At 35.3% G+C, this 22886-nt stretch overlaps 1 protein-coding gene across 1 annotated transcript in view; it reads left to right on the top strand.

The window, feature by feature from the left end:
• DIAPH2 (diaphanous related formin 2) overlaps positions 1-22886 on the top strand; it is a 986776-nt gene that overhangs the window by 208288 nt on the left and 755602 nt on the right. Inside the window, exon 5 of the mRNA XM_053891427.1 lies at positions 2995-3134. Coding sequence (XP_053747402.1) covers positions 2995-3134 — 140 coding nt within the window. The remainder of the gene's footprint in view (positions 1-2994; positions 3135-22886) is intronic.

Raw genomic sequence — 22886 nt, 5'->3', positions numbered from 1 at the left:
CACCAGCATTCTTCTCGAAACTAGAACAAGCAATCCTAAAATTTGTATTGAACCATAAAAGTCCCCAAATAGCCAAAGTAATTTTGAAGAAGAAGACCAAAGCAGGAGGCATCACAATCCCAGACTTTAGCCTGTACTCCAAAGCTGTAATCATCAAGACAGCATGGTATTGGCACAAGAACAGACACATAGAACAATGGAATAGAATATAAACTCCAGAATTAGACCCACAAACGTATGGCCAACTTATCTTTGACAAAGCAGGAAAGAATAGCCAATGGACAAAAGACAGTCTCTTTAACAAATGGTGCTGGGAGTGCTGGACAACAACATGCAGAAGGTTGAAACTAGACCACTTTCTTACCCCATTCACAAAAATAAACTCCAAATGGATAAAGGACCTAAATCCCAGACAGGAAACCATACAAACCCTAGAGGAGAAAGCAGGAAAAAAACCTCTCTGACCTCAGCCGCAGCAATTTCTTACTTGACACATCCCCAAAGGCAAGGGAATTAAAAGCAAAAATGAACTATTGGGACCTCATGAAGATAAAATGCTTCTGCACTGCAAAGGAAACAACCAACAAAACTAAAAGGCAACCAACGGAATGGGAAAAGATATTTGCAAATGACACATCGGACAAAGGGCTAGTATCCAAAATCTATAAAGAGCTCACCAAACTCCACACCCGAAACGCGATTAATCCAGTGAGGAAATGGGCAGAAAACATGAATAGACACTTCTCTAAAGAAGACATCCATATGGCCGGCAAGCACATGAAAAGATGCTCAACATCGCTCCTCATCAGGGAAATACAAATCAAAACCACACTCAGATACCACCTCATGCCAGTCAGAGTAGCTAAAATGAACAAATCAGGAGACTATAGATGCTGGTGAGGATGTGCAGAAACGGGAACCCTCTTGCACTGTTTGTGGCAATGCAAACTGGTGCAGCCACTCTGGAAAACAGTGTGGAGGTTCCTCAAAAAATTAAAAATAGATCTATCCTATGACCCAGCCATAGTAGTGCTAGGAATTTACCTAATGGATAGAGGAATGCTGATGCTTAGGGACACTTGTACCCCAATGTTTATTGCAGCACTTTGAACAATAGCCAAATTATGGAAAGAGCCTAAATGTCCATCAACTGATGAATGGATAAAGAATTTGTGGTCTATATACACAATGGAATACTACATGGCAATGAGAAAGAATGACATATGGCCTTTTGTAGCAACGTGGATGGAACTGGAGAGTGTTATGCTAAGTGAAATAAGTCATACAGAGAAGGAGAGATACCATATGTTTTCACTCTTATGTGGCTCCTGAGAAACTTACCAGAAGACCATGGAGGAGGGGAAGGAAAAAAAAAAGGTTAGAGAGGGAGGGAGCCAAAACATAAGAGACTCTTAAAAACTGAGAACAAACTGAGGGTTGATGGGTGGTGGGAGGGAGGGGAGGGTGGGTGATGTGTATTGAGGGGGACACCTGTTGGGATGAGCACTGGGTGTTGTAGGGAAACCAATTTGACAATAAATTTCATATTAAAAAATAAATAAAAGACTCTTATGTTTCGTTTCCCTCTGTTTTTATGTTATATTTGCTTCCCTTCCCCTATGTTCATCTATTTTGTTTCTTAAATTACACATGAGTGAAATCATATGATATTTGTATTCGTATGATTTATTTCACTTGGCATCATAATATACTATAGTACCATCCACTTTGTTGCAAATGGCACAATTTCATTCTTTTTGATCACCAAGTAATATCCCGTTATATATGTGTGTGTGTGTGTGTGTGTGTGTGTGTGTGTGTGTGTACACACACACAGAGATGCATACACACACACACACACACACACACACACCACATCTTCTTTATTCGTCTGTTGATGGATATTTGGGTTCTCCACAATTCGGACATTGTTGATAGTGCTGTTATAAACATTAGGGTTTATGTGCCCTTTCGAATGAGCATTTTTTTTTATCCTTTGTATAAATTCCTAGTAGTGCAATTGTTGGGTTATAAGGGAGTTCTATTTTTAATTTTTTGTGGAACCTCCATACTGTTTTCCATTGTGGCTGCACCAGTTTGCATTCTCATCGGCAGTGCAAACTAGAATTTTAATTCAGGGGATACACTTGTAATATAGGAATGGGTTACTTATGATTATGTATGTCTAGAATTTGAAACTGTGAGTTATTAGTACATGAATGTGTTGATGAGGTTTTACTCTCAGTGTTTTCCCCAAACTGCTTACAAAGTTATAGCAAGATGATGAAGCTAAGGAGCAGCGGTGGGGTAATGAGTTCTAGCAATAACCCCATATATATCGGAAATTAAGGTAAAAACTAGTCATTATAAGATAAATGCATTTAATGACTTTTAAGATTAATGTACAACATGGGAGTAACATAGGAAGAAAAAAGTTTGGAATTAGTGAATACTTTAGACTAATTTGAATAACATGCTAAATGGAGACTGTATTGTTTTACATTTTAGTAACTTTTCATGTGTTTTCGGAGGTAGGCTAATTCTTTGATATATTTGAATAGATTTGGGTGATATAATGTTTTGTGTTAAATTGTATTCCCTATATTTTGTGGGATAGAATATAAGCATTTTAGCTAGGAAAATTAATAAGATGATTTCTAAAAGTTTATCCTGTGGGTTTAGGAGGACCAGCCATCATTAATGCTAGTGTCTGGATTGCAAATTTAAGCATCTGTCAGTGACAGTTTATCTCAAATCCATATCATGTTCAGACCATGAGTATCGCAGTGTAATTTTTTTTAATGGGGATGAGGAGATTGTTAAGATATACATAACATTATATTACCATGTCAGTTCTACAACCAAGAATTTTTAAGTTAATTGCACTCTGCACACATTTTTCTACAGTAAAATATTTACATCTTCTGTGTATTTTATTTTAAAAGTTTTTTTAAAAACCTGTTGTCTGTCTAAAATGATTTTTTTTTTTAATAGGGAGGGCTGAAAAACAGCAAACATGAATGCACCCTGTCTTCACAAGAATATGTTCATGAATTACGATCTGGTATTTCAGATGAGAAACTTCTTAACTGCCTTGAATCTCTGAGGGTTTCTTTAACCAGCAATCCCGTCAGGTAGGTGATTCTTACTGCTTTGGTATGATTTATACAATTTGTACTGTACATAATTGTCAGGAATACAATCAGTTATATCATTTTAACTTCAAGGTTTTTTGACCAACACTCTCATTTAGCTAATAAAACAGCCATGTTTGAGTATAAGGTTGTAAATATTTAAAAAATATAGTTAATCTGATCTCTAATATTGTGCAAGTTTAAGAATACAAATATTAACTTGGATGTTTAAATTTTTTTAATATTTATTTTTGAGAGAGAGACAGAGTATGAGCCGGGCGGGGGAGGGGGGGGGCAGAGAGAACCATAAGATCATGACCTGAAGTCAGATGCTTAACTGACTGAGCCACCCATGCACCCCCAAATATTACTTGGATGTCTCATTTCTCTTTGATTATAAAAAACATGGGTCAAGCAGTTAAGTATCCGGATTTACTCAGTAATTTGTATGCACAGATTAACAATTTCTATGTTTATTTGTAAAACAAATCAAGTATATTGGCTCTGATATTATTCATTTTTAACCTGAGAAATAAATATAATTTTATATTCTACAAGTTTTGGGTTACTATTCACATATTTTTGCAATTTGGGATAGCAAAAATTAAATTATTTTAACCAATAAAAGAAATGAATGATAGTATTAATAAACTCAAAGCTCTACACAGGCTAGTTTCTAACTACAAAGGATTTTTAAGGAAGAAGTTCCTTGCCAATGGTGGAATCCAATAACTGATATTCTTTATTAATCATAAAAAATACTTAATTGTAACAAACATAAAATGTTTTATGAGGAAAAATAGATTTTTGGTGTAATATTAAAATATTCTTGGATATACTCCTGTAAATCGCTACAATCTTAAGTTCAGAAATTACCACATAAAAGTGTACAGAAATGGCATTTTGATTTTATTTATGTTTTTCCTAATATATAATGGGGCCCACATTTTGTATTTCTCTGATCCACCTATAGAATCTTGAAAATAATTTAGAGGTCATTTGAATTAATGTAGAAATTGAAATATAGTATTTATTGTTACCTATAGTGCATTTGTCAGAATAACTGGAAAATTTTAATTCTACAATAAAAAAACTTAAGAAGTCAGTGGTAAGATGTGACTTACTTTTGAATATGATAATCATTCAAAAGTGGCTGTCTTGCCATTTCTTCTAGAATGCTTCTGGTTTTAATGACTTGAACAAGGAATATGAGTTCCTTGAGAACAGTAACCATTTTTGTGCACCCTCTCCATGTAAACCTATAGCTCTTTATCATAGTGCACTTATGTGCTCTGGAAATTTCTGTTGAATAGTTGATTATATGAGTGAATAAATGAATATTTAAGTAGTGACTATAGAAGAAGTTGTGGGATTTAGGAATGAAAGGAAGGGGTACCTAGTAAAAATGCATTTTTATAAAGATGGCAAGAAAGGCTTGAAATTATATGTGGAGCTTTTAACATACAGTGTAGCAATTACCAGAGAACACCAAAGAATTGCGGGAATCACCTGAGAAGCTGGTATGTCCTGATTGGCTGAAGGCAGCTGCATTCTGGTAGCTGATTGGTTCCACAGGGGCGTGAGGCTGCTTGTGTTGTCGCACTCCCAAGCTTTCTGTGGTAGCTCACTGTAGAAGTCAGAGGCCGCCTGAGGAACTCACCAAATAGAGCCAAAGCCTACCTCCTAATCTGCCTGAACTGTCCTTAAGATGAGGAAAAATGGGATTCAGAGCTATGGCAGCACCTTTGCAGTGGGTGGAAGCATTGGAAGCAATGACCGACCATCTCAGGATGGTGCAGCTCCCCCAAGGTCCAGGGTCCGAACCCAGAATATTATACTTTGTTGTGTAAACCAGCTGCTCACCTGTGCTCTAGTTGACAATGGCTTCAAGATCAGGGAAATTGAAGTTTCCCAGGTCTCTATCATGGGGATAATCAGATCGGCAGAGAGGGCTTCAAACTACATAATTTACAGAATTGGCGATATGACCACCACGCCTATTGAGGTCTATCAGTGGCTCAGAAGAAATGAAGGAAAGCAGGGGATAGCCCTTCCAGTGGGAGTATATGTCAAAGTGATCGGCATCCTCAAGTATTTTAAGGATGCAAAAGGCGTTGAGGTATTGAACATCCGCGTCCTGGAGGACATGAACGAGTTCACCACACATATTGTGGAAACGGTGAATGCACATATGATGCTGGATAAAGCTCGCCAAACCGCCTCTAGGCCCAGTGCTCCTGTTGTTCCATCAAAAATGGATGATGTCCCGGTGTATGGCAAATACCACCACAAGGAAGTTCTGCATTTGATTCATTAATGCCGTCAATAGGAAGGCAATAATGTAAAGGAGCTCCAGACCCAGCTTCCCAGCATGAGCGACAGGGCCATCAAGCAAGCAATTGAATATCTGACCATCCAGGGCTACATCTACACCACTGTGGATGAGGAGCATTTTAAATCTGCCAATTGAAGTGATGAAAAGATATTCCATTTTTCGAAGACCCTTGCCACCAGCTGGGAGTGAGTTTAACCTGTTGACTTGTAGGAAGTAGATTTTTTTCATCAGAAGATCTCAACTGGCATCCTTTAGAACCTCAATGCTTTTCCAACTGCTTTGAGCTTTTCCATTTTTCTAACTGTATTTGAAGCTCAGGAAGAGATGGTGATGGATATATTGACTGGACTTTTTGTAGTATTTTCCAGCAAGCAAATTAAAACAGTCCTGGATGGATTAATTGGGGGCAGAAAAGGTACAGAAAAAATTTGAAAATTTTTAGTTGTGTGGGAGCTTTTCCTGACATATCCACATATTAGGAAAATAGAGATGCAGTCAGGGAGCCAGCTAAGAGACAAAAACAAAAATTATATTATTTTTACATTAGACTTATTTTCTGTATTTGGATTTAGCTTATATTATCTCTTGCTAAATATAGTTATTGATTAATTCAGTGCTAAAGAGAGCAATTTATGAATTCACATGCACAGTTCAATGTTTATTGAGTGATTTGCTCTTATTACCATAGATTTATGTTTAAAAAATAAGATTATACTGTGTTTAAATAACAGGTCTTATTACTACATATTTAAGGTTTTTTTTTTTTTTAATACGATTATACTTCCTTTAAATGCCAGCTCTTATTAACATGTTTGTTAAAAAAATAAGATTATAACTATGTTTAAATAACAGCACAGATTACAGTAAGTTTAAATATACTATTTAAAAACTAAGATTACGCTATGTTTGAAAACTTTTTTTAATATGATTAAGTTTAATGATTTTTTCAAATACAGTGTGGTGATATTTGGATTAAATTACACTCTGTTTTAGTTGCATGGTACATGGATACCAGACTTTCTGTGAATTTGATGTTCTGATCTTCTCTATAGTACCAAATGCTCTGTTTTATGTATAACAAAGTTTTATTCTTACAGATTAGGCAGAGAAACAAAAAATAATTATAGGAATATTAGGCTTAGTAAATAAATTTATTTGAATATTTTTTTAAAATACTTTTGCAAAAATCTTGACTTTCCTGTGTGATTTTTTCCCTAATTTTGTTTGAAAAGCATTTTGTTTTGTTTTGGAAGATTAATAATTTTAATTACCCAAAATAAATTTTTCTTCTCAGTATAATAACATATCCTAGTTGTAATAATACATTTTAGCATGTATTAAATTAAATATGTGATAGTTTTAAATAATTGAATAAAGTAAGCCCTGAGTTATATATACACTCAAGATCCTGTCTTTCAAGTTAAAAGTTTTGTTACATTAGTAGAAAGAAAAAAAAAATATATATATATGTATATATGTTCGTTTGGACAAGTAGAAGAGAAAAGCATCACTTGTCTTAATTGGATCACTAAAATGAAGTGCAAAAACATTGAAAATACCTTAAATGCAGCATTGACAGTAATCCATACTTCAGGGAAGCTACAGAATTTGGCCTCTTTGCCAGCCGTTATAAAAACTTGCCACCAATTCTTGCTTAAGCTTTCTGAGTTATAAGCTTAACTTTTCTTCCTTCAAAAGCAGAGAAATCATAAATGGCACTTTTTTGATAGCCACAGATAGTTAACATACCTGTCATTGAAATTATGAGATACTTTGCAAATTCTAGTCTTTATAAACATGAGAAATTCTGAACCACTCTTGAAAGTTTGCCTGCCCTGAGAAAAATCACACTGGAGGAGAGGCAATGAGACACATATTTCTTCCTTAGAATCTCAGTTTGGAAAGATATTGTCTAGGAGATATATGTGTGCGTATATATATCTGTGTGTGTGATGTATATAACTTATACAATTGCAGTAACCCTGACTGAGATCAGAGTCTGATTTGTTTTATGAGTTTGTTTGTAGGTTACTCTCCAAATTGACTTGGTTCAACTGACCATTGGATAGGTAGCCACTTTTCCCTCACTCTAGCAATATTCCTCAAGAACCAGGAAAACAACTAATAAAAAAAGCCAATTTTTGGCTGTCTTTGTGCCTGGGAACTGATATATTGTGATATGTACACCTGAATTTAAAGGGAAGACAAACTTCTTTCCCTCTTCCATGCTCTGGGGATAAATGTCCACTATGTTGCGTGGGGTTCTTTTTAGCTTTGTTAATTACCCTGCTGCCTCCCTTATTCTTGTGAGTGAAATGTGCTTTATTAGGATTCTATTGCAAGTAAGAGACTACAATGGAATAATAGTAAGTAGGTCAACCTATAATGTAAGTGGAAATTAACAAACATATTTAGGCAGAAAACAATTGCTGGATTATCTTATACACGCATATTTGGGTAGCAGGTTTTTAAAATCCAGTTTAAGCCTTCCACCAGGCATGCATACTTCCTTTTTAATTTTGTTTAGAAGGTGAATTACTTGATTAGTGCTCCTCTTCCTCTCCAGTCCTGCCTTGTATGTGTGCCAAACTTTTGAGGATAAGATACCAATTCTGGGGAAATACTATCTACTATTTTGGGCAAAGGCATTTAATCTTGAGGAACCTGAAGAACATAATTGACAATTATGATCCACTTAGGGTTTTTGGCTGTGGCTCTTAGGCATATGAAATATATGCATTTATATTGAAATTTATTCTAAATTAACTGGATAAAGTTGAAAATGTTTTCAAGACAAAGATAATATTACTGTTGTCATAAATATCAGTAATCATTTCATTACTTTACCTACTAAATTTAAATTTATATTTTGAGTATAACCTGACAAATAGAAATTCTTGTATTTTTCAATTTTCATTTTATTTTTATAATGATGAATCAAACAAGGTAACCACCTCAAGACAGTATAGTACTGACACAAAAATATACTATGAAATCTTTCATCCAAAAGTATAAAGGAGAATATAAAAGCACCTATGTACTCATCACCAGTTTCAGAAACAAAGCTTTATTTTCTTATAGTTGTGGAGAAGTTACCCATGTAATCCAGGGCAGGCACATAGACCAATAGAATAGAATAGAAAGCCCAGAAATGAACCCACAACTATCAACTAGTCTTCGACAAGTCAGAAAGAATATCCAATGGAAAAAGGACAGTCTCTTCAACAAATGGTGTTGGGGAAAGTAGACAGCAACATGCAAAAGAATGAAACTGGACCACTTTCTTACACAATACACAATAGTAAATTCAAAATGGATTAAACCTAAGTGTGAGGCAGGAAACCATTGAAATCCTAGGGGAGAACACAGGCAGTAACCTCTTTGATATTGGCTGTAGCAACTTCTTACTAGGTATATCTCCTGCAGCATCTTTAAAAACAATTAAAAATAATAAGAAACTTATAAAATTAGCATTTATTATCTTCTATGACATGTTCTAAGATTTTGAAATATACACATACAATTAGGTTATCTTTATTAGTAGTATCAGTAATGTTTGCATTTTATTTTTTTTTTAATTTTTTTTTAATGTTTATTTATTTTTGAGACAGAGAGAGACAGAGCATGAACGGGGGAGGGTCAGAGAGAGAGGGAGACACAGAATCTGAAACAGGCTCCAGGCTCTGAACTGTCAGCACAGAGCCCGACACGGGGCTCGAACTCACGGACCGCGAGATCATGACCTGAGCCGAAGTCGGATGCTTAACCGACTGAGCCACCCAGGCGCCCCTTGTTTGCATTTTATAGATGAGGAACTTGAGGCTAAGAAATGTTATTTGCTCCATTTCAGTGTTACATGGCTAGTGTCAGAGCTAAGACAACAACCCAGGTATTGTGACTCCAGAACCTGGGCTCTTAACCACATCTTTGTACTACCTTACAGTAAGGAAAGTCTTTTAAAATATCTTCCTTTCACTCTTGTCACATACTAAATATTTTTACTTTGTTTTATTAAAATTTGCCTGACCTGAAAAAAATGTACTCTGAAATCTTTCACCCAAAAGTATAAAGGAGAATATAAAATCACCTATGTACTCATCACCAGTTTAAGAAATAAAGCTTTTATTATAGTTGTGGAGAGGTTACCCATATAACTCAGATTAATTTTTAATGACACTATAGCATCCTTTGAGCCTATATTTCTCTGATTAAAAAATCACCTGAGGTGTGTGGATGGCTCAGTCAGTTAAGTGTATGACTCTTGATTTCAGCTCAGATTATGATCTCAGGGTTTGTGAGTTTGAGCCCCATGTCAGGCTCCACTTGGGATCCTTCTCCCCCTCTCTGCCTCTCTCTCTCTCAAAATAAACTTAAAAAAATCATCTGAAAGTTTACATGTTCTGTAACCAAATGCATTTATTTCTTGTGTAATATCTTTTTAAAAAAGATATGAGTGTTTATTTTGGAGAGAGAGAGACACACACACACAGAGTATGAGTGGGGGAGGGCAGAGAGAGAGAGGGAGACACAGAATCTGAAGTAGGCTCCAGGCTCTGAGCTGTCAGCACAGAGCCCAACATGGGGCTCAAACTCACCGATTGTGAGATCATGACCTGAGCTGAAGTCGGATGCTTAACTGACTCAGCCACCCAGGCACCCCTGTTGTGTAATATCTTAAGAATATATATCCTTGCATTGAAAAAATTATCATTTTCTGATGACCACGTGGCTCTGTGTAGTGAAATTTGGGACTTCTTTACCGTATACCTCTAGTAATTCACATGCCATCTCTATGATATTTATTCCAGTTTACTATTACATGATAAATTAAGAAAATTTTATTTCACTCTTAAGAGTTCATTTTCCTTGGTAATTCCTTAAATTGGAATAGTTCAGTGACTAGCACTTACTATCATGTGGTTTGCTTTTACATATCAGATGGATATCTTATAAATAAATAACAAAAATAAAATTTCCCTTGTTTCTATGGCACTTGTCCATATGGAGCTTACATTCTAGTAGGAGAAATGTGGCAATTAAAAAAAAATGTGTGTATACACACATACACACACACAGAAAATGTCAGGTTGTGATCTGTGCTGGGGAGTGGATGGTGTTATTTTATATCAGGTAGTGAAAAGTGAAAGCCTCTATGACTTCAGTGACATTGCTTGCAGATGTCTAAAGGAGTGAGCTATGTAGTCTGTTGGAGGAGGAACCTTATTAGAAAACAGGAAATAGCAAGAACACATGCTTGGTTGGGAAGGTCAAAGAAGCCAGTGTCACTAGAGGCAGATTATGAAGAGTCTTGTGATCCATTTAGAGGAATTTGGCTTTTACCCTGAGTGAGCTGGGGAGATGTTAGAGGGTTTTGAGGAAAGTAATAGTATGACTTGACTTTCCTTTTTTAAAGGATAACTTGGGAGGTAGCAGGGAGACCATGTTACATGTTGCAGTAAGGGAGCTAACGATCTCACAGAAATTCTAGGGGCAGCAGTATAGCTGTACCTCCTGGAGGCTGATATGGAAGGTTACTTGACCTTCCATGGTAGTCCTAGAACCTAGTTATTTTTATCATGAGTTTCTTCAATTAAGCAGCAGAAATTCATGATGCATTAACTTGATTTGTTCTGTTAACATGGGCTTTCCATGAGTGTGTGTCTTTTCCTGATATTAACTGCCTGGCCATCTCTGTATTACTAAGTTCAAATTATTAATGGGGTGACTCTGGTCCCCTTTGTTTCTGCTTGGGCAAAGCTTTTCATGTCAGGTCACCTTAGTCTGCAGGCCAAACCACAGTATGGTCAGGCCACCCTTTCTTATCACATCAGTTTTGCCTGTAGTAAGGGAGAGGTAGGCAGGTTGGTATCAGCCATAAATTGCTTAACCAAGGACCGTCATCTCAGAAGGTGAACTGTGGGCAGTGCTCCCTGAAGAAGGGGATATGAGTTTGTCAGGCACCAGCTATTATACGAACTTTAGTAAGGTGACAAGGAAAGTTATTGTGTGGCGATCTGCAGGTCAGGATTATGTTTTAATTATCCTGTATATTCAGCATTTAGCATTATTCCTTATGGCATTACAAGTTGAGTAAATGAGGAAAAGTAACATAGTGCTACCGGGAAGTGCCTCTGGTGTGCCTGTGTATATGTGTGGGTTTTGGAGAGAAGTGAAGGAAATAAAGAGCGCCATTATCCTTACTTTTCCTTTGAGTGTCCTGAGAATTCTTACCAAAGTCTAGTGAGCCACCTATAAGCAGCAGTCTCTCCTTAGACTTGTATCTACCATTTGACTCTGGTCCAAAAATCTCTCTTTTTCCTGATAAGGGGATGCTCTCCTCAACCTGTCCCTCAAAGAACCCCAGAAGTGATGGTGGTGGGCTATGTGTCTATATCACATGGTTAAATATGTTATGGGAGTGTAGTGTAGTATTTTCCCTTCTTGGGAACTCACAGTGAACATTGTCATTGTTTTTAGAAAAGCTTTTTAAAGTCCTCCAGGAAAGAAACTTATTTAATTTTATTAACCCAGAGTTTCCAGATATTTTTTCATAAAAAGTCTCCTGTTATTCCTTCAAAATGCCTGTAACCATTACATAGTATAAACCATATCTTCTATTTCCACCAGACTTAAACCCACCAGCAGACATAAGATTTTATCTAATCACCCCTACTTTAGAATCTCTCTCACAGAAACCAACAAGTAAACAACTAATTTAGTCTTCCTACTGGACAGAAACAAGTAAGCAAAGAAAAACAATTAAATGACAATAAAAAATCAGAAAAGGAGGAAACGAAATATAAGAATAAACCCAAGAATGAGAATAATTTGTATGACATAATTACACCCAAACAAAGAAAAATAGTCTATAGATGGATAAATCACCTTGAATGCATAGTGTCTTATATAACTTATAATAGTAAAAGAAACCTTGAAGTTAACAGGAATTATTTAATACTATTATTTTAGTTTCTTAGGGCATCCATAACAATTACCAAAAACCAGGTAATTTTAAAACAACAGAAGTTTATTCTGTCGAAGTCAGGTGGTCAGAAGTCTGATAATACCAAGGTGTTAGCAGGGAGGTCCCTCCTAAGGCTCTAGGGGAAGATCTTTTCCTTGCTGCTTCCAGCTTCTGGCATTCCTTGTTTTTTGGCAGCATAATCCCAATCTCTGCCTCTGTAGTTACGTGGCTTTGTCCATGTCTCTGGGTGTCTTTTCTGTGTCTCTTATAGGGACACTCTAGCTGGATTTAGGGCCTGCTCTAACTACTACCACGTTATCTCCATCCTTACCTTAATTATATCTACAAAGACCCTATATCCAAATAAGGTCATATTCTGAGGTTCTGGATGGACTCTATTCCAAAATTCTATTCTAAAATTATGCAAAGGAAAATTATCCATAAAAGCATTGAAATAACAAAGTTAGCTAAATTCTGTCTAGGTAAAAACCTTAGCTAGTTTAGAAGATCTGAAAAAGTAGAACTATGTACTACTTATAGAAATCTCCTTAATGAAGTTAAATTCATTGGCCTTGTTCCCTTTATAATTTTTTTAAAAAATGTTTATTTATTTTTGAGAGAGAGACAGAACTTGAGCATGGGAGGGGCAAAGAAGGAGGGAGACACAAAATCCAAAGCAGGCTCCAGGATCTGAGCTTTCAGCACAGAGCCTAACGTGGGACTCAAACTCATGAACCATGAGATCATGGCCTGAACCGAAATCAAAGGCTTAACCTACTGAGCCACCCAGGCACCCTGCCTTGTTCCCTTTATAAATAATTTTTTTCTGTAGTACTCAATTTTGAGAGTGTGTTGATAGACTCACACTAGAATGCCAATCATGGTATCTAGATTTCTAGTCCTTGATCTCTCACTCTCTGTGACTTTAGTGCAATTAGTAACCTCTTTTGGCCTCAGGTTTTCCATGTATTAATGATTTTGGAGACTTCTAACTCTACACTTCTGTGTTCTGTGTTCTCTTTTGCTTAGTTGTAATCCTATTATCTTTGTTATTGGAACTAGATTAATGTTTATAATTGATTTTGAAGAAAAAAAATGGTTGTCCATAAGACAGAAAGATTTCTTAGCATTTCATTATTTTCTCGCATTTATAAGTATTATGTTTAACTCCAGACAGGTATTTATAATTTCTTTTAAAATATTGAAGAAAGAAGTTTCTAAATCTGTTACATACCTATCTTTCAAACCTGATGTTTGTTAGAATCTTGGCATTTATCCTTTTATGGATGATTTCTTTCCTTATCACAGTTTTAACTGGTTTCTTTTTGTTCACCCCAGCCCCTAGTAAAGCACATATATAAACACACACACTAGTAGCTTTACAAACATTCTCAAATTATAGTCATTTCAAAATATTAAATGGAGTCACAGATGTCAAATTCATGTTATTTAATCATTCAGATGATAAAGACTCTAAGAAAATAATTTCCTGATATTATTTTCTGCTAAAGGCAAATATTTAAAAAATTACCTTTTATAAACCATCATTAACTGGACATATCCCAAATCACTCCCTTACTATGCACTCCTTCAACATTTATTTTTTTATTGTATACATTTACCTGCACGTGCTTATGCTCTGTAACACTTACATGCATGTATGTCTGCTTTTCTCATTTCGATTTTAGAGTCCTTTGAGGAAGGGGCCTCTTGCCCTTTTATTTTTTTCATGATGGTGGTACAGTGTAATTTATATACAATGACGTGTGATTTGATGTGGATATTGACCTGTCATCAATAACAGCCTCTGCTTCTTCAGCATTGAGAATGAATTTTCATTAATCTGGCACTATTTTGTGACCATGCATATTTAGGTATAATTACAGAAAAGGAGTGAAGCTAATTTCCTCCACACAGGAATGAAACCTATTGGTTTGATGTGAACCATATTCATAAGCTACACACAATACAGTGTGCTTTACACATGGTCTTTTTATGGTTGCCTAGTGAATTAATAAAATTGAATGTTTACATGTCTATTTCACACCCTATGAACCCTGGTCTGCCATCACAAATTATATTAGGTTTTGCATATACCACAGTCTGTGTGTTTTAGAATGAGAAATCTGTTATTACAGGTTTTTAAAAAAATTTTATTGTTTATTTTTGAGAGAGAGAGAGAGAGACAGACAGACAGACAAAGCTCGATTGGGGGAGGGGCAGAGAGAAACGGGGAGACACAGAGTCCGAAGCAGGCTCCAGGCTCTGAACTGTCAGCACAGGGCCTGATGCGGAGCTCGAACTCACCAACTGTGAGATCATGACCTGAGCTGAAGTCGGATGCTTAACCAACTGAGCCACTCAGGCACCCCTGTTATTACAGGTTTTTGATCCTAATCCTTTGAAAAGGTTTATGAAAGGAAAGAGTGCCTGCTGAGAAATGAACAGTGAGTTTGAACAATTTTATTCCCACCCAACTCATTACAGAATGTACAGGTATTTGGCAGTACATTTTATGAAGGTCCAAAGGAATGCATAATAATAAATCATTGTCGCTGAGTTTTTTTAACACATGACAAAATAGCAAATACTGGTTTGAAGAATAGTGTCAGAGAATTTTGATTGTGCAGAATTATTTTCAGAGTTGTTGCTGAAATTACCTTACAGCCTGAGGGGTATTTTACCCCACTAGGAAACTGTTTTTTCTGTTTTGCTTATAATCTTAGTTACTGCCCAACTGGTGGCATAGTGTTTATATTCACTTGCTGTGATGATAGGTTCCTCAGCCAGTGTTTTCAAGCATGTGAAAACAGGTAAAATATCTTTTAGAGTTTATTTAATGTGCAGTTATTTGCATTACCTTTGGACCATTTGTTTTTACTTGTTATTTTATAACTTCCCTTTAGATTTAAACATATTTTTCAAACATACTAACAAAAATACTTATTCATATAATCATCATAATGAAAATAGCTGACTCTTGACAACAATGCAAATTAGGAATAGAAAGCACTTTCTGAATTATGGGTGTTAATAATTATTTAAACAGCCTGTATTAAACAAATGTATTGAGAGAGAGTGGGGGAGGGGCAGAAAGAGAGATTGGGAGAGAGAGAATCTCAAGCAGGTGCCTCACTGCCAGTGAAGAGCCTGAGGCAGGGCTTGAACTCAACCAACTGTGAAATGATGACCTGAGCTAAAATCAGGAGTTGGACTCTCAAACAACTGAGCCACCCAGGTACCCTTAAACAGCTTGTATGTATTTAAAGTTATTAAAAGCTTGACAAAACAGCCAACACTTAGAAATTTATTGTGAATGTAGGTACAGAATAATACTCTTGGAATATTTTGCATTGGAGTGGAATAATGAGGATAATTTTTTATGATGCTGAAATGTGAACAGGGCTTACAATTCTGAACACATATAATAAGCCAGTATATGAGTAATATTACTAAACAGGGTTGTTTAATATAGCTAATTTTAAGATTGTTCACTTTAACTTTCAAATGCATAAGTCACTTTTGGAAGACCCTAGTACATTTTACATAGAATAGAAAACAGTAAATTCAGTAAAATTATGTCCATATTTATACTTTCTTTTAAAATCTTGGTCAGCAATTTGAATTAACAGCAACAATATCCAAGCTCATTTAGCTAAGTTGGTACCATAAACATTAAGTGACATTGGATTTTTAATTATATAATATTAGCTTCAAAACACAATTTTAATGTAAGGTGGATTCAATCTTATATATATATCATAATAGATGCAAAGAAGTTCTAAAAATAAAAATATATTTTTAAAACCAAAAACATAACAGTAAATACTGACTCAAGTTTCTGAATATTGTTTTCATAGGAGAAAATACTATAGCATGAAGGTGGAAAAAATGAGGGCTCTTCTTGGCATTCATTTCATATGAATTTTATACGACACGTGAATGTCCACTGAGGCAATGCATTTTTCTTATTTAAATTATGTGTTATAATTACAAAATCAATGTGTACATATAATAATTATCTAAAATAATTAGAAATTATTACTGGACATGTGGTTATAAAAGTTTATAATATCTAGCAGCAGAGTCTAGGCACACTAATTAAATGGATTCCTTAATAGAAACTTAACTTCTTCCTGTTTTAAAACATTTTATATGCACTTTGTATTTCCTATATATTCAAAATAGTCTTGGGAAGAAAATTCTTATAAATATTTGTCATTTGAAATATTATTTTGATTTATACAAATTAATTTAACTAAAGTTCTTGGACACATACTAGAGTTTTATATACATCTCTTATTATGGGACTATTACTAAAGCAATTGAACTTACCATGAAAGGTGCAAGTATCTCACTACCATTAAGATGAAGGTAAAAATAAAAGAAACAAGTAAACAAGGAGGGAAGGTGATATTTTTCAAAAAGCCAAGGACATTACCAGGTAATAATGTGACTATAAAGTAGTTCCAATTTTCCTTGTAGCTAAGGAGGGAAAAAACTATTGAGAGACATAGCTGTTATCTTTTGAATGATAGTGCATCTGTTTTTTTTTTTTTTTTCAGGAAAAAAAATTCTTTCTAATTCTGAACTCAAAATTTTATTTTGTGTTTCTTTAAATGAGGGATATTGAACAACACAGTAGAGTGAGTCTTTGATGGTCTTCTATAAAGTACAGAGGATTTCTATGAATGTGCACTTCCTACTTTTGGGTCTTGAGTTAAAAAAAAAAAAATCAAGATGTTTCTTCAAAGACCCACAATAATAATACTGGTATGCAGCTTCCCAGTAATCCAATCTGCTACCAAGATATAGTTGAGAAATATCCCTGAGGCTCTCCCCCAGGAATATCTATCATCTCAGCTAGATTTTTTATAGGAGCCAGGTAGCTCAGAATTCACAATTAAGATGCCACTTAGCACGTGGAGTGCAGGTATTTTGTGTGGTTGGTTGAATGAAGATTTGTGTGCTCTAGATAGCAGTGTTTACTCTATGATCCCAGCTATTCAACTGGTATTAAATAATTAAGGTGTAATTTGGGGAGATTTCCCACCTGGTCAGCAAAGCTATAGGTGTATAGCCTCTCACATCAGGCAGTTTAAACTGAAAATCTTCTCTTGAGATGGAATGCATGAAGGCAGATTACAGAAGGCAGTATAATGTTAGAATGTACTTTGAAAAACTTAACAGCTTCAAGTGAGTAAGCTTAGTGGTCTGCCCTATGAATATGAAACTTAAGACTTTATATACCAAGAATCAGCCTGTATATATTTGATAGGTCTGTTCTGTGGCATGTGCTACTGAGAATATGAAGATTGAGTCCAATTCTATTTTGGAGGACACTACCTGAGTACTGAGGACTGCTTTAGGCTTTTTATGGGGCAAGGTACAATACCACCCTTGATATGAGCTTCAAAGAGAGGTTACTATAGATCATTTCTTAAATTGGTCCAGTCAACATTCATTCATCAAAAAGTATTGAAGCCTTGGTATTAAGTTAGAGTTTTTCATGGAGTTTTTAAAAATTGAGTTATTGTAAATTTCCATGTATAGAATTAGCATTTTCCAAAGAGTAAGGATACCCTGAAATGGATCCAGTACTAAAATTTAGTAAGCGTTAATGAATTTTTGTTTGATATAGAAAATGCCTAAGAATTTTGTATTGTCGAAGTCAGCATTATGAGCATCAGTGAAAATGACAAAACCTTTACAATGTTAGTGAAATAGAACATTGACCTCGGGGTGTTCTCTGACCTTATGGCATACTTTGTATGAAAAAAACAAAAGCAAAAACAAAAACAACAACAACAAAAAAAAGAGAACAAAAAAATCCCACAACTTCTCTGTCAGTTTATTAGCTCATCATTACTTTCCCCTATGAATAGAATGCAGGATATGTATTGCTAGAGTTGGTTTTATGTGTGCTTTTTATTAATTTTGGTTTCTGCTATTTTTTGAATTGTTTATAAGTTATAATAATGGTTTTACATATTGAAATCATGTTTCAAAATTTGGTGTTAATAGTTCGGGGCACTTGGTTGGCTCAGTTGGTTGAAGGTCCAACTCTTGTTTTGGCTCAGGTCAGGATCCCAGGGTCATGGGGTCTAGCTCTGTGTCAGGCTCTGCACTGAGCATGGAGCCTACTTAAGATTTTCTGTCTCCCTTTGTCCTTATGCCCCACTCACACTTGCTCTCTCAAATTAAAAAAAAATTGCTGGTAACAATAGTTTGATGCAAACATTTACCTTAATGCATTTCTCAATTCTTTCAAATGATCTGGAAAATTGGAGTAATGAAAGTTAAGAACAGACAGCTACATAGGAGTTAATTTTAATTGGCAAGAACAAATTATATATGCATATTGATTTTTCAAATGTGGTTGGGGATTTCTGAACAATATTGATATGAGGGATCTAGTTAAATATGAATTATCAAATAGTACTATGGAGATATAAGCACTATTCTGGACATATACTGTGGAGCTATATATAAGCATAATGCTAAACTTTTATAAATATATAAATTTATATATTTATATAAATATATAAACTTATATAAATATATCCCAGATATATTAAGATATTTAACCATGGTTAATGAGGGCATGTATGTGAACAGATGCACACATAATTTCCATAGTATCTTTTTCTGTTTTAGAGGAAAGGAATTTTAAATTATTATGTAAAAGTAAGAAAATACTAGAGTGGTTACCATTAAAGATCACATTATGAGACAATATTTGAATTTGGTTAGTTTTGTTTTTTTTTTTTTTTTTGACATCCACAATGAGGACCCAAAGAAATGGTTGTTTTTAGTGTGGTTTCAGTTATCTTGTGCAAGAAAAAAAATATTCATGCACATTAAATTTCTTTGATCTTTTTCTACATAGCTATCACACTCTATAATGAGTCTCTAATTCTGTGGTTTGGGAACTGCAGCTGATTGGTGAGAAGGACTGTAATATTTCTGTTGTTCCGTCATCAAATAGTAATTACCCTTCCACTCTCCTTATCCCTGTTACCATGAAAGAAAATTCATTTAACCTTTCTGTCGCCCACCATACTCAGACAGTATAACATGCAAACTGGAGAATGCACCAAAAAGGGAATGTACAGGTGGTATGTGCTAATGTCTATTATCTTCCTTGCATTCAAAGAACTTCTTGCTAGATTCACAACAGGTAAACTTGATGTCAACTCTGTTTAATTTTCAAGGTTTAAAGATTAGGAATGTGATTTCCTGGTGTAAGTTCATTTTAACAAAATTCCACTAAACTAAAATAAATTGGATGTCCTATGGAGTGCATGATAGAATTTTAACTGTATTACTTAGCTTAGGGAAAATAAACCAATACATTTTCCTTGTGGAAGTTAACATTTTATTATAAGTTTGGTGATATTACTAAGAAGGTGATTTTAGTAAGTGTCCTAACATAATTATATTCACAATTTCAATCATATGAAGAGAATTGAAAATATTACTAGCTTTCACTTGAATATTTGCAATGTTATTTCCTCTTGAGTCTCTTTGATTGAAAACTCAATTTTAATTTTCATTTACATTTCTTTTGCAAATTTTGATTTCATTCTTACTGTGGGATACGAAGATCTCTTATGTTTCTAACAGTAATTTTTAAAGGGGGATGGGGAGGAAAATATTCTTTGTTATATAACCTCTTGGTCATTTTAGTTTTTTTAAATGTTTATTTATTTTTGAGAGACAGAGAGAGACAGAGTGTGAGCAGGGGAAGGGCAGAGAGAGAAAGACACAGAATGTGAAGAGGCTCCAGGCTCTGAGCTGTCAGCACAGAGCCCGACATAGTGCTTGAACTCACAGACCGCAAGATCATGACCTGAGCTGAAGTCGGATGCTCAACCAATTGAGCCACCCAGGCGCCCCCTCTTGGTCATTTTAACAGATTTGGACTTAAGCCGTTTTACTATCTCCAAAGTAATTTTGAGATTTTACGATATTGATTTTAATGAATAAACAACTTTTTATCCTTTGAGAAAATTTTTATTTTCCCTCAGGAGATTTTTATATGTAACTCAGACATGTACAGTTTTTTGTAAATATGTAAGAAGTTTGTTTTTATATAATTTAAGCAATTAGAAAGAGTGAACGTTTCATCTTTTGTGAGAAACTCTTAAGAAATGTGTGAGTACCGGGGCACCTGGGTGGCGCAGTCGGTTAAGCGTCCGACTTCAGCCAGGTCACGATCTCACGGTACGTGAGTTCGAGCCCCGCGTCAGGCTCTGGGCCGATGGCTCGGAGCCTGGAGCCTGTTTCCGATTCTGTGTCTCCCTCTCTCTCTGCCCCTCCCCCGTTCATGCTCTGTCTCTCTCTGTCCCAAAAATAAATAAAAAACGTTGAAAAAAAAAAATTAAAAAAAAAAAAAAAAAAAAAAAAAAAAAAAAAGAAATGTGTGAGTACTATGAAACAGCAGGATGTTTCTAGTGAGACCTGATAGGGAGAATAAATGCAGTCAGATAAAAAACACTTTTAAGTTAATAACAGAGTATATAGAGAAAGATGGAATGTCTTTTTTTGGTGTTTTCTAAGGAAATTGTGATCTAGCTCAACACTATACATAAAGGTTGACATATTCAACCTTTCTATGAATCAGGTGAAATAAACAGTCAGTGAATGATATGCTTCAAAGTTATATGCACAAATGTGTGGAAATGGCAGTATTATATCTAATAGATGCTTTAAATTGGGCAGAGATTGTTCATGCACTAATCTGCCATGTTGAATATTTCCAAGGATATTCAAATGCTCAAGTCTATTTTATTTACTTTCCTGTAGACAAACCTGAGTGGATAGATATGTTTTTACTGAATTAAGACCAACACAGTCATAACATCTACAAATCCACATTGGTTTTGTTTTTGCCATTTTATTTTTTAATAGATGTATATATTGATAGTAGAATTGTGTATGAAGTTGATTTAGCTGAACAGATGTCTTAAAAATGCTGAAAATGCTTTTTCATGTTTGGAGGTTAATGATTCATGTACTGAATGTATGATACTGTTTGTGTCGAGTAGTACATTGGTTTTAATCACCTAGGTTTCTGTTTCTTCCTCATAAGTGCATATAACAAGGTTTGTTTTTAATTGTATTCAAAAAATATTACATTGGAAACATTGATATTAAAATGAGATGTTTCCTGGTAGTAAAATATGCAAACACCATTTACAGTCATTTTTAATGACTCCTCAACCCTTTGAATTAGTTGTTTCATCTCTTATAATTTTGTCAATGTTCTGAATTCCCCCAAGAAACTCTAAGCTATCATTCATTTTATGTGATGTTACAGTGATTTGGGTTGTAGTATAATATTACACATGGGAATAGGACACCGTTAGAAATAAAATGCTTTGTACAAAACACATAACCCTCTATATTCGTCTTTAGCACTGCACAAACACTGGTAAAGGGATGACATGACTAATATTGGACTCCTGCACATGAGACCAATTCCCTTTACAGCTTAGGGGGCTCAGGATAGAATCTTCTAATTTTAGCTTTAACCCTTTTGAAATATAGGCATGAATATGGACAATCTAGTCATAAATGTACGTGCAGTCACTATTTCCTATTATGTCTGTGTTGTGTAGAGTTTACTGAACTCACCCATCCACAGAATCTTTGATTTTAAGTTATTATTTGCATGAACTGTAACTAAATGTAACTAAATTCAGAGTCTGAATCTCTATATATGAAAAGTCGAAGTTTTGGGAGACTGTGAAGGGTTTTCTTTTACATGTATGTATATGTTCTATAGGTACATTTATAGAGTTTCTCTTACTTTGTTTTGACTTGGAGAGCTAGAAAGGGGGAAAACTTTGCTTTCTCTTGGAATGCTCTGGTGTTTTTGTTGAATTTTTTTTTTTTACCTTTGATCATGCTGATTAGTGTAAGTGGGACCTTTCAAAACACGGGCCTCAGATGGGGCGCCTGGGTGGCTCAATCCCTGAGCGTCCAAATTCGGTTCAGGTCATGATCTCCTGGTCTGTGAGTGCCAGCCCCTAGTGGGACTCTGTGCTGACAGCTCAGAGCCTGGAGTATGCTTTGACTTCCGTGTCTCCCTCACTTTCTGCCCCTCCCCCGCTCATGCTCTGTCTCTCTGTCTCTCTCTCTCTCTCTGTCAAAAAAAAAAAAAAACATTAAAAAAAAAAAACAAGAAAACAAACAAAAAACAGGGACCTCAGAAGTTGTGAAGGCTTGGGATAGATTTGTTTTAAAACCTTAATCTATTTTGGGGGGCCTGGGTACCTCAGTTGGTTAAACATCAGACTTTTGATTTCGGCTCAGGTCATGATCTCACAGTTTATGAGTTTAGCCTCTCTGGAGCCTGCTTGAGATTATCTTTCTCTGCCCCTCCCCCCATTCGCTGTGTGTGTGTGTGTGTGTGTGTGTGTGTGTCTAAATAAGCATTAAAAAACCT

Source organism: Panthera pardus, unplaced genomic scaffold, assembly GCF_024362965.1.
Source record: "Panthera pardus isolate Hobbes unplaced genomic scaffold, ASM2436296v1 HiC_scaffold_27, whole genome shotgun sequence".
Lineage (NCBI taxonomy): Eukaryota > Metazoa > Chordata > Mammalia > Carnivora > Felidae > Panthera > Panthera pardus.
The sequence above is the reverse complement of the archived record's forward strand: the minus strand, read 5'-3'. Positions and strand labels throughout refer to the sequence as shown.